Source organism: Hyperolius riggenbachi, chromosome 4 (genome assembly GCF_040937935.1).
Source record: "Hyperolius riggenbachi isolate aHypRig1 chromosome 4, aHypRig1.pri, whole genome shotgun sequence".
Classification (NCBI taxonomy): Eukaryota; Metazoa; Chordata; class Amphibia; order Anura; family Hyperoliidae; genus Hyperolius; species Hyperolius riggenbachi.
In genome coordinates, this window is record NC_090649.1 from 130,500,320 (window position 1) to 130,516,110 (window position 15,791).

At 45.6% G+C, this 15,791-nt stretch overlaps 1 protein-coding gene across 1 annotated transcript in view; it reads left to right on the forward strand.

Moving 5' to 3' along the window:
- The window catches only part of EFHD1 (EF-hand domain family member D1), a 45,057-nt gene extending 30,837 nt beyond the window's left edge, over nt 1-14,220 (forward strand). Inside the window, exons 3-4 of the mRNA XM_068280674.1 lie at nt 9,447-9,581; nt 11,252-14,220. Of these exons, the coding sequence (XP_068136775.1) occupies nt 9,447-9,581; nt 11,252-11,383 (267 nt within the window). The 3' untranslated portion in view covers nt 11,384-14,220. The remainder of the gene's footprint in view (nt 1-9,446; nt 9,582-11,251) is intronic.
- Nucleotides 14,221-15,791: the final 1,571 nt, after the last annotated feature.

Here is a 15,791-nt window from a genome sequence, read left to right on the forward strand (position 1 = left end):
TCTGGGTTCCTCCCTCTGCTGGTGTCCTCCTGCCTCACTCTGGGTTCCTCCCTCTGCTGGTGTCCTCCTGCCTCACTCTGGGTTCCCCCCTCTGCTGGTGTCCTCCTGCCTCACTCTGGGTTCCCCCCTCTGCTGGTGTCGTCCTGCCTCACTCTGGGTTCCTCCCTCTGCTGGTGTCCTCCTGCCTCACTCTGGGTTCCTCCCTCTGCTGGTGTCCTCCTGCCTCACTCTGGGTTCCTCCCTCTGCTGGTGTCCTCCTGCCTCACTCTGGGTTCCTCCCTCTGCTGGTGTCGTCCTGCCTCACTCTGGGTTCCTCCCTCTGCTGGTGTCATCCTGCTTCACTCTGGGTTCCTCCCTCTGCTGGTGTCGTCCTGCTTCACTCTGGGTTCCTCCCTCTGCTGGTGTCGTCCTGCCTCACTCTGGGTTCCTCCCTCTGCTGGTGTCGTCCTGCCTCACTCTGGGTTCCTCCCTCTGCTGGTGTCGTCCTGCCTCACTCTGGGTTCCTCCCTCTGCTGGTGTCGTCCTGCCTCACTCTGGGTTCCTCCCTCTGCTGGTGTCGTCCTGCCTCGCTCTGGGTTCCTCCCTCTGCTGGTGTCGTCCTGCCTGGCTCTGGGTTCCTCCCTCTGCTGGTGTCGTCCTGCCTGGCTCTGGGTTCCTCCCTCTGCTGGTGTCGTCCTGCCTGGCTCTGGGTTCCTCCCTCTGCTGGTGTCGTCCTGCCTGGCTCTGGGTTCCTCCCTCTGCTGGTGTCGTCCTGCCTGGCTCTGGGTTCCTCCCTCTGCTGGTGTCGTCCTGCCTGGCTCTGGGTTCCTCCCTCTGCTGGTGTCGTCCTGCCTGGCTCTGGGTTCCTCCCTCTGCTGGTGTCGTCCTGCCTGGCTCTGGGTTCCTCCCTCTGCTGGTGTCGTCCTGCCTGGCTCTGGGTTCCTCCCTCTGCTGGTGTCGTCCTGCCTGGCTCTGGGTTCCTCCCTCTGCTGGTGTCGTCCTGCCTGGCTCTGGGTTCCTCCCTCTGCTGGTGTCGTCCTGCCTGGCTCTGGGTTCCTCCCTCTGCTGGTGTCGTCCTGCCTCGCTCTGGGTTCCTCCCTCTGCTGGTGTCGTCCTGCCTCGCTCTGGGTTCCTCCCTCTGCTGGTGTCGTCCTGCCTCGCTCTGGGTTCCTTTTCCAGCCTCACTCTGGATTCTTCCCTCTGCTGGTGTCATCCAGCCTCACTCTGGATCCCTCAGTCTCCAGGTGTCATCCTGCCTCACTCTGGATTTCTCAGTCTCCTGGTGTGCCTCTCTCTGCTGGTTTTATCCAGCCTCACTCTGGATTCATCTCTCCACTCTCCACATATTTTCTTCTGTAGGGCTGGATGACATTGACAGCATGGCTAGTGGAAGGGTGAAGTTTCAACGGGGTTCCTGGGAATCTTAGAGGGATCCTGCCAGTTGGGAGACGCCCACAGGGGGCAGCGTGGGTTATGTGAATTTTTTTTATTTATTTATTTTTTTAAACATATATGATCTTTTTATTTAGGACATTATATTATTGCTGGTGGTTGGACAGATTTAACTTAATGTTGTAAAAGGGTTCTAAAGTTGCCTGACTAAAATATAACCTGTCGCGGACAGTCAGACTTTGTACTTTGTATGCGTTATATTTACACTTCAGTGCTACCTCTTCTGTAATGTTTTTCTCTTGGAACTGCCAAACCCCTAATTACAGTACCTTTTACTATCCTGGGTCATTAGACATAGTGTAGATAGATATACTGTATATATATCTCCACCTCTGTATGAGGCTGTGTGTAGGGATGAAGGCTGCTACTGTCTTCTAGTACCTCAGAGGACTGCCAGTCCTCCCACTTTAGTTCAGAGAGGTCTTATTCATCATTTGTACCAGCTGCACCCTCACTTATCAAAATATGTTCAAACTTCCTTCATCTAGTCAGTAAAATATGACCATCTCTCTGAAATATTTCCAGCTGCTCCAGTATTTTAATTATGTTAGGTGACTTTTGATCCTCCCCTTTGCTTACAGCCAATGCAGTTTGGCCGCCAATTAAACTTTTACTAAGCAGTTGGTAACTGAGCGGCTGCAGGCAAAGCCATGACATAAACAGCAAAGGAACGTTTGTTCTTTGTGATGTATTGCAGATGAGCTATGAAGAATGAGGAATGATTGGTTGCTAGGAGTTCTGTGACCACAATAATGCTGTTGACCTTGCTGAATGAAGGAGGTTCCTCTTTGTATTTTTCTGGAAGCACATATTTTGCATTGTTTGTGTAATGGTGATATAACTGTCAATTGCTTTACTTTTACATATTTGCATGGGGGTGTTTATGCACAAACTTCCAGATTTTCACCACAATCACATGTAGCTTTCCAGTCCAAACCTGCAGATTTAAAGAGAAACCGTAACAAAGAATTGAACTTCATCCCAGTCAGTAGCTGATACCCCCTTTCGCATTTATTTATTTACATAGCGCCGATATATGCAGCGCTGTACAGAGTATATTGTCTTGTCACTAACTGTCCCTCAGAGGGGCTCACAATCTAGTCCCCACATGAGAAAGATTTTCCTTTTCTCCAATGGATCTTCAGGGGGATCTGTATGGCCAATATTGTGGTGAAACTCCTCCCACAGTGTGATGTCGGGACCATGGTGCTGACATCACACTGTGGGAGCCTTGTTGCATTGCGGGAAATGACAGCTGTTAACAACTGCCAAAAAAGCAAGCAGCATCTTCTTGCACTGACTTCACCTGCCAGCAGAAAAAAAATGTCACCATGTGATAAATGTCAGAAAAATCAGGGAGAGGAAAGATATTACAATGGGCAAACACTGACTAAATCATTATACATAATTATTGTAAAAATTAAATACTTTTGTTCATTACATTAATTTCGCTGGAGTACCTCTTTAAAGTACCTCTGAACCCATGGAAAACCTATACAATGAAGCACATGGGCCTTGATGCCTCAACCAGCGTTAAATCTATTGCGCGCGCACACAGCTCGGGTTACTATTAGCGCTGCTCGCAGTCCTGTCAGCATAAAGTGCACTCCTAAATGCTGCACGATGTGCTCATAGTGTGCACCTGGGTACTCCACTAGAGCAGGCAATACTATGGAAATTACCATAGTAGCTGCCGCACTAGTGGAGTACCACTGTCGTGCTACGAGCACATTGTGCGGCAGGTAGGAACACAGGCTACACACAGGACCACGTACTGTGTGTCTGTGCTAATTGTAACCTGCGCTGTGTGTGCACTGTAGATGTAGCGCAGATTGTTGCTTGAAGCCCAAAGTGGGCTAGATTACCTTTTTCAGAAGTGTCCGCCGTTTGCTGTCCTTGGTGACTCCCCACATTTCCTGTCCTTTTAGCTCTTGTTCCTCTGGGCAGCGCAGACCTATTCTGAACTGTGTGAGTTTCGAATGGAGGTCTGCGCAGTGAAAGAGCTCTTGCTTTTTCTGTTTGTGTGGCTTGGAACTTACATCTGCACAGTTCCGGGCCACGTGCCACTGCTAGGGGGCCTTCCTGGTTTTCATATTCGACTGGAGAAATCCATTGAATATGCAGGGAATGGGGGACCCTAAGGAGCAGTGCCTATGACACTTCTAAGAGGTAATCTAGCCAAGGGGATGTGGCTGGACTTCCTTGCCAGAATTTCCAGGCACATTTTTGGAACTTGTATAAACTTGTACACCTTCTGTCCTTAGTTTGTCCAGTTTCACATTTGGTGCTGGCTTGCTGCTGGGCACTGACCTCCGATAATAAGAACCTCTTTTTGTAGCCATTTAGGTTAAGCTCATTTGTCATTCATCCACTCCTGCAGCTCAGCTAAGCACGTTTTTTTTTTTTTTTTTTTTTTTTTGGAATGGGATCTGTCATGTCCGGTTTGAATGGCAAATATACAGTTAGGTCCATACATGTTTGGACAGACAACTTTTTTTCTATTTTTGGGTTCTGTACATTACCACAATGAATGTTTTTAATGAAACGACTCAGATGCAGTTGAAGTGCAGACTTTCAGCTTTAACTCAGTGGGGTGAACAAAACGATTACATAAAAATGTGTGAGGCAACTAAAATCATTTTTTTTTTTTTTTTTTTTTTTTTAACACAATCCCTTCATTTCAGGGGCTCAAAAGTAATTGGAAAACTGACTGAAAGGCTATTTCATGGGCACGTGTGGGCAAGTCCATCGTTGTGTCATTATTAATTAAGCAGATAAAAGGCCTGGAGATGATTTGAAGTGTGGTGCTTGCACGTGGAAGATTTTGCTGCAAGAAATATCTTCTTTTAGGCCTGGAGCACACCAAAAACCGCTAGCAGATCCGCAAAATGCTAGCAGATTTAGAAACGCTTTTTCTTTTTCTGTAGCGTTTCAGCTAGCGTTTTGCGGTTTTGTGTAGCGGTTTTGGTGTAGTAGATTTTAGATATTGTTACAGTAAAGCTGTTACTGAACAGCTTCTGTAACAAAAACGCCGGCAAAACCGCTCTGAACAGGCGTTTTTCAGAGCGGTTTGCGTTTTTCCTATACTTAACATTGAGGCAGAAACGCATCCACAATCCAAAAAATGCCTCACCCCGGGAGGATTCGTTTCTGCAAAACTCCTCCCGCTCTGGTGTGCACCAGCCCATTGAAATACATTACTCAAGCGTATCCGGATCGCAAAACGCAGCCGAACCGCTCTGGTGTGCACTAGGCCACAAAGAGACTCTGTAACAATTTTCAGCCTTATTTCTTCTATCCTATAAGTTACTATACCTTTTCTAATGTGGTCTGTCTTACTGCAGTCTTTCCTAGTTGCACAGTGGCTGTATTATCTCTGTTATATAATCTAATCTTCTTTCCTCTAACGGCTTTGTCGGGCTCAGGCACTCAAGCAGGAATGTGCTGGTCTGCTTGTGATAGGATAGAAGCTATACACACCCTCTCCACGCCCCCTGCAGGCTCTGTGTGAGTCGCAGACTGAGCTCCTCTCAGCCTATCACAAGCTGGTTAGCAGCCATGTCTTTTGTTTGTAAACACTGCCTAAAACTGGCAATTACAAGCCAGGATCTCAGCAGGGAGTGGCAGAAACAGCACAGAGGGGCCCAGGAGAATATAATAGAATGGTATACTTTTTATTGTAAGAATTTTAGAGTACAGATTCTCTTTAAATAAAATCTGTAACAAAAAAAGTTCCCCTGGGGGGTACTCACCTTGGGTGGGGGAAGCCTCCGGATCCTATTGGGGCTTCCCACGTCCTCCTGTGTCCCATTGCGGTGGCGATAAAGCTCCCCAAACAGTGGGGATGTAAATATTTACCTTCCCAGCTCCAGTGCAGGCGCAGTATCAGCTCTCAGCTCGGAGATGGGCGGAAATAGCCGATCGCTGTCGGTCCGCTCTACTGCGCAGGTGCAAGTCTCCTGCGCCTGCGTAGTAGAGCGGACCCGACAGATCGGCTATTTCTGTCTATCTCCGAGCGGAGAGCCGCAACAGTGCCCCCGCTAGAGCCAGGAAAGGTAAATATTGCACAGCCTGACAAATTGTCAGCTGTACGTTCTGTGGGCTGCAGCGAGAACGCCGTGGGACACAGGAGGGCAGGGGATGCCTCGATAGGGTCCAGAGGCTTCCCCTTACCGAAGTTAGTACCCCTCCAGTGGAACTTTTTTTTTTTTTTTTCGTTAGTCTCTCTAAAATGAGGGATGGAGTTCGCCATTGCCATGTTTCAGAATCTTACGAAATGCCTTATCAGAGGATTGGAGGCTATTAAAGTAGCATGGAGGGAGCAAACATATCAGAGATGACATCACTTTGGGGCAAAGGCAGATATATTTATATCCTACCTAATAAAGGCCCTGGGATCTTCATCCGTGGGCTGCATCCGAGTCAGGTGTCGAGTATCTCAGAACTCGACAGACTCGGCAGACCATTGACAGCTCAAATTACACTGGCTCATTACTTGCTGAGAAGGGTGATCAGACAGGCTGTTCTCTATAAACACACGCAGGGTTGGTTTCTCTGTTTTTCCTTTGCACATTTGCATGAGTTTAGGCCTGCTTTAAAGGGGCTTTCTCCAGGACAGGTAGAAAGAGGTTGATCTCTATGGGGCCTCAAATTTCATGGAAATGTCCTTTTGTACCGTACAGTATAGTTCTGTTTTGGCACAGAGGCTGGAGGAAATCTTTGATATCCTATTAGTTTGTCACATCTTGAAGTTGGCAACCCGTTTTCGGATGTGTACAGTAAAGCCGTATTAGAGCTGTCATTTGATAAATGCAAAGTATTGTGCATTCTTCATTGGCTCTCTTGTGAATGCACAAATGTCAGCAATGCTGATGGAGCAACATGAGCAGTGTGGGAAGCTCTTGGTGTACAATAGAGCCTTAGTATTGGGCGCACAGGACAGTCTGATAACCTGATGCTAATATGAAGAGGCTGCCTGTGCCACCATCAGGAGGGTTTATTCACTGATGCCCTAAGTGCCCACGCTGACGCAATATGACTTGTGTAATCAGATAGCAGTGGGAGTGAGGAATGATACAATCTGTCTGGTACTCAATAGGAATTAGTTACTGGCTCTATCTAAATAGGTAGTGTATGAAATAGGATATGGGGATGGTCAGTGTGTGAGTTACACAGCAATCATTTTGGTAATGTGCTGAGGAATGACTGTCATGCTAAAATGTGACTCCGCCTAAAAAAATATTTTGCTTGTTGGGAGCAGTAAATATTGTCTCCGCGCTTTGTCAGTTTGGGCTTCCTGCCAGCTATTCCTCACTGCACAGTAGGTATGCCAAGCAGCCACTATGGTCAGATTCTAAGCTACATTCATAGTGTCAGGAGTGAAATCAAGGGATGGTTATTTCGGGTTAGAAACCCTGATCTCGGCACACCAGTGTATTATTGGATGAACATAACCAGTTACAGGTGATTTCATCACAAATCTGATCGGTGATGAAACAATGCATTATCTTTTAGACAAAAATATGTCAGACTTTGCTTTCAGTAACTAGTGTTTCCCTATCGCCGGGCAGATAAAACCTGCAGTTAAAGGTCAGTCCTGGACATCAGATTGTAGGAATGTTTGACTAGCGATGATGGGCAAATTCCACCAAGAGACAAATCTTTCTAATCGATTTGAATAGAGAGAGATCTGTCGGCTGCCCATACACCGCAGGGCGATTCCTATTCGATTTCATGCTGAAATCGATCCAGAAGTGGCACGGTGACACTGCAGCCGCTGCCTCGCCGGCCCGACACTTTCTCCCTAATGTGCAATGTGCCCCCCCCCCGGTGCTCATACATGGGCCCTGCGTTACCTCGACATCCACATGGGGCATGTGTATGGATGCAGGATGGCACCTGGAACAAGCAGTGGTAACGTATAGTGCACTGGGAAGGGGGGGTGCATCTGGGGTCAGACTGATATTGCTCGCCATTACTGCCACACATGCGATAGAGCAAGTCGTGCCTACATCTTGCAGCATATGCGAACAATCCATGTGACCAATTTTGGCCCGAAATCGGTTGTATAGTCGATCGGGCACGCACTTGGTGGCACCAATTTTCATTTGATTATAATAATCGAATCAGATGGTCGATCAGACACCAAGTTGTCTGACGTATGGCCACCTTTACTCTGTCTATTTTAACCTCAAGTAACTAGTGTTAAAGCATACCTGCCCAAAGCAAAGCTACCTAAGGTAAACACAGAAGTATGTTCGTGCAGCATCCACATATTTCTGTGCATTGTCCGTTCCTCTCTGCATTCCCCCTGGTCTCTGTAATATGACTTTTGGACTATTTTCAGACAGGAAGAGGCAGGCTTGCCCCAATGTTCCCTCCCTTTACCTCTTTTCCCTTCCCCATTCACTCACCTTCAGAGGAGAAAATGGGAGGCAGTATTACAGCAAGCCAGCCTCTGCCTGTCTAAATGTTTGCCTTAAAGAGACACTGAAGTGAAAAAAAATATATATGATATAATGAATTGGTTGTGTACTATGAATAATTACTAGAAGATTAGCAGCAAAGAAAATATTCCCATATTTTTTTTCCAGGTGTATAGTGCTTTGTCTAACATTGCATCATTCTATAATATGTTCAGATTACACAACACTCAGCATTCAAAATTATTCTTTCAGAGCAGTCTGTGAACTAATGACCTCTCTGGCAGAGAAAAAGTAAATAGTTCAATAACAGTTGAGATAATAAAAGTCAGAAAACAGCCCTCTCCACGACTTTGAAAGTCGTAGAGCTTAATGGCCTTTTTGCATAGAGATAACAACTGGAGTTTCTTAACTCTTCCTGTACTGGAAACAATTAGACTGATGTATCTGATCTTAATGTTTTATTTCTTAGCTGTAGTACACATACAAATCATAATAGCCTCAATTTTATTTTGCTTCAGTGTCTCTTTAAAGGATACCAAGCCACAATATAAAAAAGACATGTTATGCTGTCAGGAGGGTGTGAGCCCTCCCTTACTGCTTCCTTGTTTGCAATCTGTGTGCTTCCGTTCCCCCATTCTAGACCCCTTTAGCGGCTCCCGACCCCAGTGTCCACTATGGAAATACTGCACAGTATTTCCTTCCTTCTCCCCTTGTGCCCGCAACTACGTCATCCCCAGATGGGCGTGTGTAACGATGACGTAGCCGTGGCCACAGGGGGAGAAGGAAGGAAATACTGTGCATGCTCGTTGCAGTATTTCCATAGTGGACACTGGGGTTGGGAGCCACTGGAATGGGGGAAGGGAGGCACAGAGGTTTAAACAAGGGAGCGGTAAGTGAGGGCTCACACCCTCCTGACAGCATACCATGTTTTGTTTTTGTTTTTTATATTGTGTCTTGGGCTTTGGATATCCTTAAAAAGGAATTCCATTGAAAATATGTATTAAAAAAAGTGCTTCATTTTTTTACAATAATTATGTATAAATGATTTAGTCAGTGTTTTTTTTTTTTCCCCTTTGTCAAATCTTTCCTCTCCCTGATTTATATTTTGACCTTTACCACATGATTACATTTTTACTGCTGCCAGGTGATGTCAGTGGAAAAAGATGCTGCTTGCTTTTTTTGGCAGTTGGACCCAGCTGTAAACAGCTGTTATTTCCCACAATGCAGTGAGGTTCACAGACAGGAAACTATAACAGGACCATGGTCCTGACATCCCACTGTGGGAGAGGTTTCACCACAATATCAGCCATACAGAGCCCCCTGATGATCCGTTTGTGAAAAGGAAAACATGTCTCATGGGAAAGGGGGTATCTGCTACTGATTGGGATGACGTTCAATTCTTGGTCACGGTTTCTCTTTAAGGCAAAAGTCAACATTTTCAAGGAGTGATTAACAGGGATCGGGCTGAATGAGGAGAGGAATAGACAACATATTTCTTATTTAAATATTTTGCTGCAATACAATATTGTATGCAATTTGTTGTAGATTTTATGATTCTGTCTGAACTTGGCTCTTTGTTTTGTTTTCCAGTTCCTGTTAATATTCCGCAAAGCAGCTGCTGGGGAACTTGACGAGGACAGCGGACTCATGTCATTAGCCAAACTATCTGAAATCGACGTGTCTACTGAGGGGGTGAAGGGTGCCAAGAACTTTTTTGAGGCCAAGGTGAGCCATAATAGAACATTTTTTGAAAGGTCAGGGCACTCCAGGAACCATGGCAGCGATGAACCTTTTTATTAGCAGTTTTTGAGTGACAGTGAACTAGAGAAAGTGCTTCTTATTCATTCCTTGTACGTCATGCAAATGTTTGTTTAACCACTTCTTTACCAGAAGTCTCTGGCCCCTTAACCACTTGACTTCCAATGGTTTTTAAAAATAATGAAAATGTATTTCATTTTTCTATGGGAAGGTGTATAACAGGGTATTTGGATGTGGTTTTACTTTTTGGCCACAAGATGGAGATACAGAGTTAGTGTGTTCTAAAAATAGAAACAGAACCAAGTGTTTATTATTTGTTTATATTTGTGTAAACACAGGGGCGTAGATACTCTATCTGGTGGTGGTAAAGTAGGACCAGATACTTTTTCGTTAAGAAACGGGCTTATTGGCATCACAGCGCATGGACCTGTCTTTCTCGGCATTTGCGCTGCTCTCCCGTCACTGCAATTATCTCCCTGAGTTCTGTAAGCTGGTCAGGAGCTGACCCTGTGATCACTGAAACAATTACAATGATCACAAGGTCAGCAGCCAATTAAATCGGCTCTTGAGCAGCTTACGGAGCTCTCCTGTCATACTGACTGCAGAGTGAGTGGGCTGCAGCGGCAGGAGAGCGGCACAAATGGCGGGAGCATGCGGTAATAAAAACCTACACCCTGGCAGGAATAACAGTTCACATAAATATGGCGTATATCGCAGTTACCAAGGTCCAGAAGCAGTTAAAAGATGAATGGCCATTGTGTGCTTTAAAAAAATATATATATTTATATTCATAGTCCTCAATTTCAGAATTACTTGTGAGATGTACTCAGGTGCTAGTCGTATACTGAAAAAAATAAGTGTGCTCTTTTGTTGATGCTGGAATGGGCCTGTGGAGGACGACGAGGAAAGCCTCCTTGGGATCCCGAGACTTCCACCTCCCGATTTTAAGGTTTTGGTACTGAAACCCACATCTAGTCACTTTTAGTGTTACATGCAGGTGTGAGTTTGACGAGAGGTTGTGAGGTTTGTGAGAGGTTGAGAGGGGATTAAGTGTTAAGTGTTGGAAGGAGGTAGGTTAGTGTTAGGAGTAGGTAGAGCAGGTTAGTATGAGAAATCGGATAGGTGAAGCGATAATGTTACCAATGTTCTACCATTGGCATTGTCCAGCTCCTAAAAGTAGAATATTGGTAATCTTGCTCATAGACACCGACCAGAAGGGGGAGGGGGGGGGGAAGAATGGGTTAACGTTGGGCACCACCGGGGGGGGGGGAGGAGTTCTGTGTGAGAGTAGGCAGAGGTTAGGTCTATCGATCTATAAACCCTGCACTAGTTTGCTGCGCTTTTGAATGTACACTTACTATAGGGTCACTTAACATATCCTAATGGGGGGGCAAATTGATACAGATCGAGGCAGGTCAAGAATGTAATGTAATGAACAGTTGAATGAAGAATTTTGCATGTGTGCTGTATTTTAAGTTCCTAAAATCAATAACTTTATTCTGCCATTGTGTTAATGTGACAGGACATACATTGGTCAGAATTAAGTGAAACAGGCCTGGTAAACTCATGAGTAAAGTGTTTCCTGTGCACCCCTCCTCCTCTGTGACTCATGGTACACACTCGTTCTGTACTCACAGGTCCAGGCTCTGAGCTCCTCAAGCAAGTTTGAAGCTGAGATTCGGGCAGAACAGGACGAGAGGAAGCGGCAGGAGGAAGAGAAGAAAAACCGCAGAGCTGCCTTCAAAGAGCTGAAATCTGCATTTAATTAGTTGCTGACCATTTGCTGCCTCTAATGTCCGGCTCTGGTCTTCAGTTGTCCTGAACAAAGCACAGCCGAACTGTTCTTTGGCATCTCGGGTATCCCTTACAGCCAGACCTAGTCTCATGCAAGACTGGAGCATATCATCGTTGCTACACAGCGATCCTAATGCAGTCCTAGTGAGGAAGCTGAGACTGGTCTTCTAGCTCTTAACTAGCAGTTTGTGCCTCCTCATATTACCCATCCCTACTGAAACGTGCCCATTTCTAATGTGCCTTAGGTTATATAACTGCTGCTAGCTGGGTAAAGTGCTGTCTATATTCTGTGTTTGAAATCTCCACTTTCAGATAACAGTGATCTTGTACATTTCTGCAAATAATGTAACTTTTAAACCATTCCTTTTAAAAATGTTGTACATGGTCATTTGTGAGCCTTCCTGGGATAATATCTATCATAGGTAAAAGACCATCACATGTAGCCCTTACAGTATCCGTGTGCTGAGGCTGGGCAGAGCCATTATGAAGTCTCATATTGTCACCGCTGTAGTAGTTTTGTGAGACAGGGAGGGCTGGGCATCATGCTTCTACAATCACTTGCTTATAGGTAAACTCCAGGATGTTTTATTGGATTGAGCAGCAAATATAAAGAAAATCTATTTTTTTATCTTCTAAAATTCATGTCCTTAAAAATGTATCAGTTGCAAAAGTTTAAATCTCATTTAATGTCATAATTGTAAGGAATAATGACCGATCTGGTGCAATCAACATGGCACTGCCCTCTGTTCCCCCTCATAGAGCAATGGTTGTGCAGCCTGCCGAATCAGGTGGTTTCCGTGCTCAGCGTGTGAACTAGGTGCCCCATAGCGGTAGTCTTACACTGCGTGGGGCTCGTAAGGGTAATTAGGGGCTCCAGCGATCACCGGACCCTGAATTACATGAGTTGCATCAACTCAGAAGGGGAATAGTGTTTAAGCTGCCGGGGGTTTCAGTAGCAGCAGGGTGAGCCACCCTGCACGAAGCTCACCGGCGGTGTATACATAGGCTGTCTCTAACTTAGGAGATCAGAATGTAGCTCTCCTCACAGCTTGTCAGTCTGAGCTTTCTGTAGACACTAGATAGCGCATGCCTATATACATATGCCAGCTGTTGGTAGTCTATGAAAAGCTTGGACCAGCAGTTACACAACTGAAGGCAGAGGTTTGCAGCAGACTGTTGAGAGGGAAGCAGACCAACCACCATACTTCAGAAAGTCACTGTTCTGTGAGGTACAACAGCCAGGACAGTGCTAACTAGTCCTGTTGTAAGTTTTACAGTTGGCTATTGAAAACTGCCAGGAAGTTCATTTGTTTGGCCTAATTTCAAGCAACCTACAATCTGCATTTTTTACGCAAGCCAGTATAAATAGCATCTCAATGACTATCTCTATTCCTGAGTCCTTCTGCATAGCCCACAATCTTGATGTCCTAAATCTGCAAAGAGATTGCTTGTTTTACAGCTCCAAAGGTAATGGTTATCTGTAAAGATAACTTGTGTAAAGCATAAGTCAATAAATCTAGGGATCTGATATTTTCCTGACTTATTAAATAACATGCGTTACATAGTGGCTAAAGTGATCACTTGATAGATTTTAATATATAAATACAGCAGCTATGCAATAAAATTAAATGGCATCTTTCATATTAGATAAACTGTACTTTGGGAATTTGTGAACAGACAATATTACTTGTGCACAAAAGTAAATATAACTAGAGTAATTAAAAAAAATAGGAAAACACATTTTTATTGAATGTTATGTCAGAGTTTTATCCTACTTTAATATTTAAAACTTTTAAAGGACATGATTCTTTAAAGATAGAAGGTACAAAATGTGTTGCTGATCACCCCTCAATCCAATCAAACATTATGGAGATCTCATTTGAAGCTCTTTACGGCTGCATGGCTGCTTATATCCGCAACCTGTCATAGCAGGACAATCATGGCAATCTGCAATCGTCAGTAGCAGAAAGGTCTGTGCAACCAATCACAATCTCTACATCTGAAAGCTCTGCAAAGGTTACACTAGATAAGTCCTATACCTGAAGTCTTGAGCATAACATTGTTGATATTAAGAAACATAAAAGGTTTTTGATGCTTGGGAATTGTATACTAGTATCAGAATGTATTTAAACTATAAGCTTCTCATTTCTTCAGGGTCTGACTGAAAGCTATGCTGCAGACCCACCCTATTCAGCTGGTGATGGTAGAAAGAAAAAAAATACATGTATATACAGTAGTTCCAAAAGGGAACCGCTGTCCAGTTACTAAAATATCTCCTGCTTGAAAATGGTGTTCCTTTCTCTGACTAGGGTACCTTTATTCTTTGCAGCTGTCAGGCTAGCAGGATAGACACAGGTTGCTCATTACCGTATATAGAGTGACACTCCCGTGCAGTGCTGGTTGCTGGATGAACTGCTTTTATGGCTATCAGCCAGAATGACAGGAACACTGTACAGGAAGCCTGGGCACACATTGCGTGCCTTCTCTCTGCTGATTTGTATAGCTGCCTGATAAGTTTGTGTAGGAGGGGACAACTCAAATGTGAAATGTTTCTATAGCTTTTTTGTTGATCCATGTTCCTGCCCTTCCCTCACTGTGCGGAGAATGATTTGGCAGAGCTTTCACTCTTGCTGTTAATAATTGTTTCTGGTATCAGGGTCTGGTGTTGTCATAGGAGCACCTGTGACCCCTCTGCTTGGACTGTGTGTTGTACCGGGGAGAAAGCTTCTAATGTTCATTCCAAACCCGTGTTGGCTACTATTATATGCACATTTTATATTAATATAAAAAATAAATATGTTTTACTAATAAAGCTGCGTCTGTGTGTCTATTTTTATTCAATATGATTTATTTGGAATATAAGGTGGAGATTTTTCTTCACAGCACCTTTAAAACTCCCAGGATGACATTGCCATGGGCAGGTACCAAATGCAAGGACACTGTAATATAATTTAGCAAGATCCATTTTCACTATATGCAAGACTCATCCATTTCTGAGAGTTCTCACGTTAGTATTTTCTGGAGACTGCTGGGTTACATTCATTTGTTGTCTTTTTGTATTTTTTTTCCCATGCTACATTGGGGTGTTTCCACTTCTGCCATTTATACAAAATCTGAAATACTTTGAAGTGCACCTGAGACGGGGATATTTTAAAAATGATACATACCTGGGGCTTCCTCCAGCTCCCTCCAGGCTGATTGCTCCCTCACCGTTATCCCGGCCGCCCCCTGGATTCTCCGCAATTTGGCCCGTTAAGTCCTTCAGTCAGGGCCAGTAAGCACAGGCGCAGTCCAGCTGCGTGCTCCCTTGTCATGTTCCCCATAGCCAGGAGCGTTCTGCACCAGATGTAGAACGCTCCCGGTTATGGGAGCGCGGTGGGTGTGCGCGCACGGCTGGGCCGTACATGCGCAGTATGCCCCAGACCGCAGGACTTTCTAGGCTGAATTGAGGGGGGTAAACCAGGCGGCACAGGACGGTGAGGGAGCTTCTCTCTCTCTTTCTCTTACCCTCTTCCATGTAGTATGAGAGCCATAACCTACACAGTCTATTCTATGGAGCTGAACTCCCCATCAGATAAAAATCTTTGCAAGATGCTGCACACAAAGATGCTGTAGACCAGGGGTGCCCAATAGGTCGATCGCGATCTACCGGTAGATCGCGACCGCCTGATCAGTAGATCGCGGCCTCTTGGCCGCGTCCCATTGAATTTAGCAGCCAGCAGCTGTATAATGCAGTTTCTGCTGCTGGCCGCTGATCGCGAAGCCTATCTGGAGGAGAGAGCCTGGCCAATCAGGGGAGGGGAGGAGAGGCATGCAGCCAATCAGGGGTGGAGAGGCATGCAGCCAATCAGGGGTGGAGAGGCGCGCAGCCAATCGGGAGGAGAGGCACACAGCCAATCGGGAGGAGAGGCAGAAAACTTCCGAGTTCCGGCTCCACTCACGCTGCCCACCGGAGCCTCCCTCAGCCGCGACGCCACCGCGGGAAGACACCGGCTCTATACCCAGGTAACCTTTACTGAAGGGACCTATACCCGGCTAACCTATACTGAAGGGACCTATACCCGGCTAACCTATACTGAAGGGACCTGTACCCAGCTAACCTATACTGAAGGGACCTGTACCCAGCTAACCTATACTGAAGGGACCTGTACCCAGCTAACCTATACTGAAGGGACCTGTACCCGGCTAGCCTATACTGAAGGGACCTATACCCGGCTAGCCTATACTGAAGGGACCTATACCCGGCTAACCTATACTGAAGGGACCTATACTAAACTACATTTCCGGGGGGGGTGGGGGATGGGTGCATTTGAAACATTGGTAGATCTCCTGTCCTCGGTGAATTTTAAAGTAGCTCGCGAGCTGAAAAAGTGTGGGCACCCC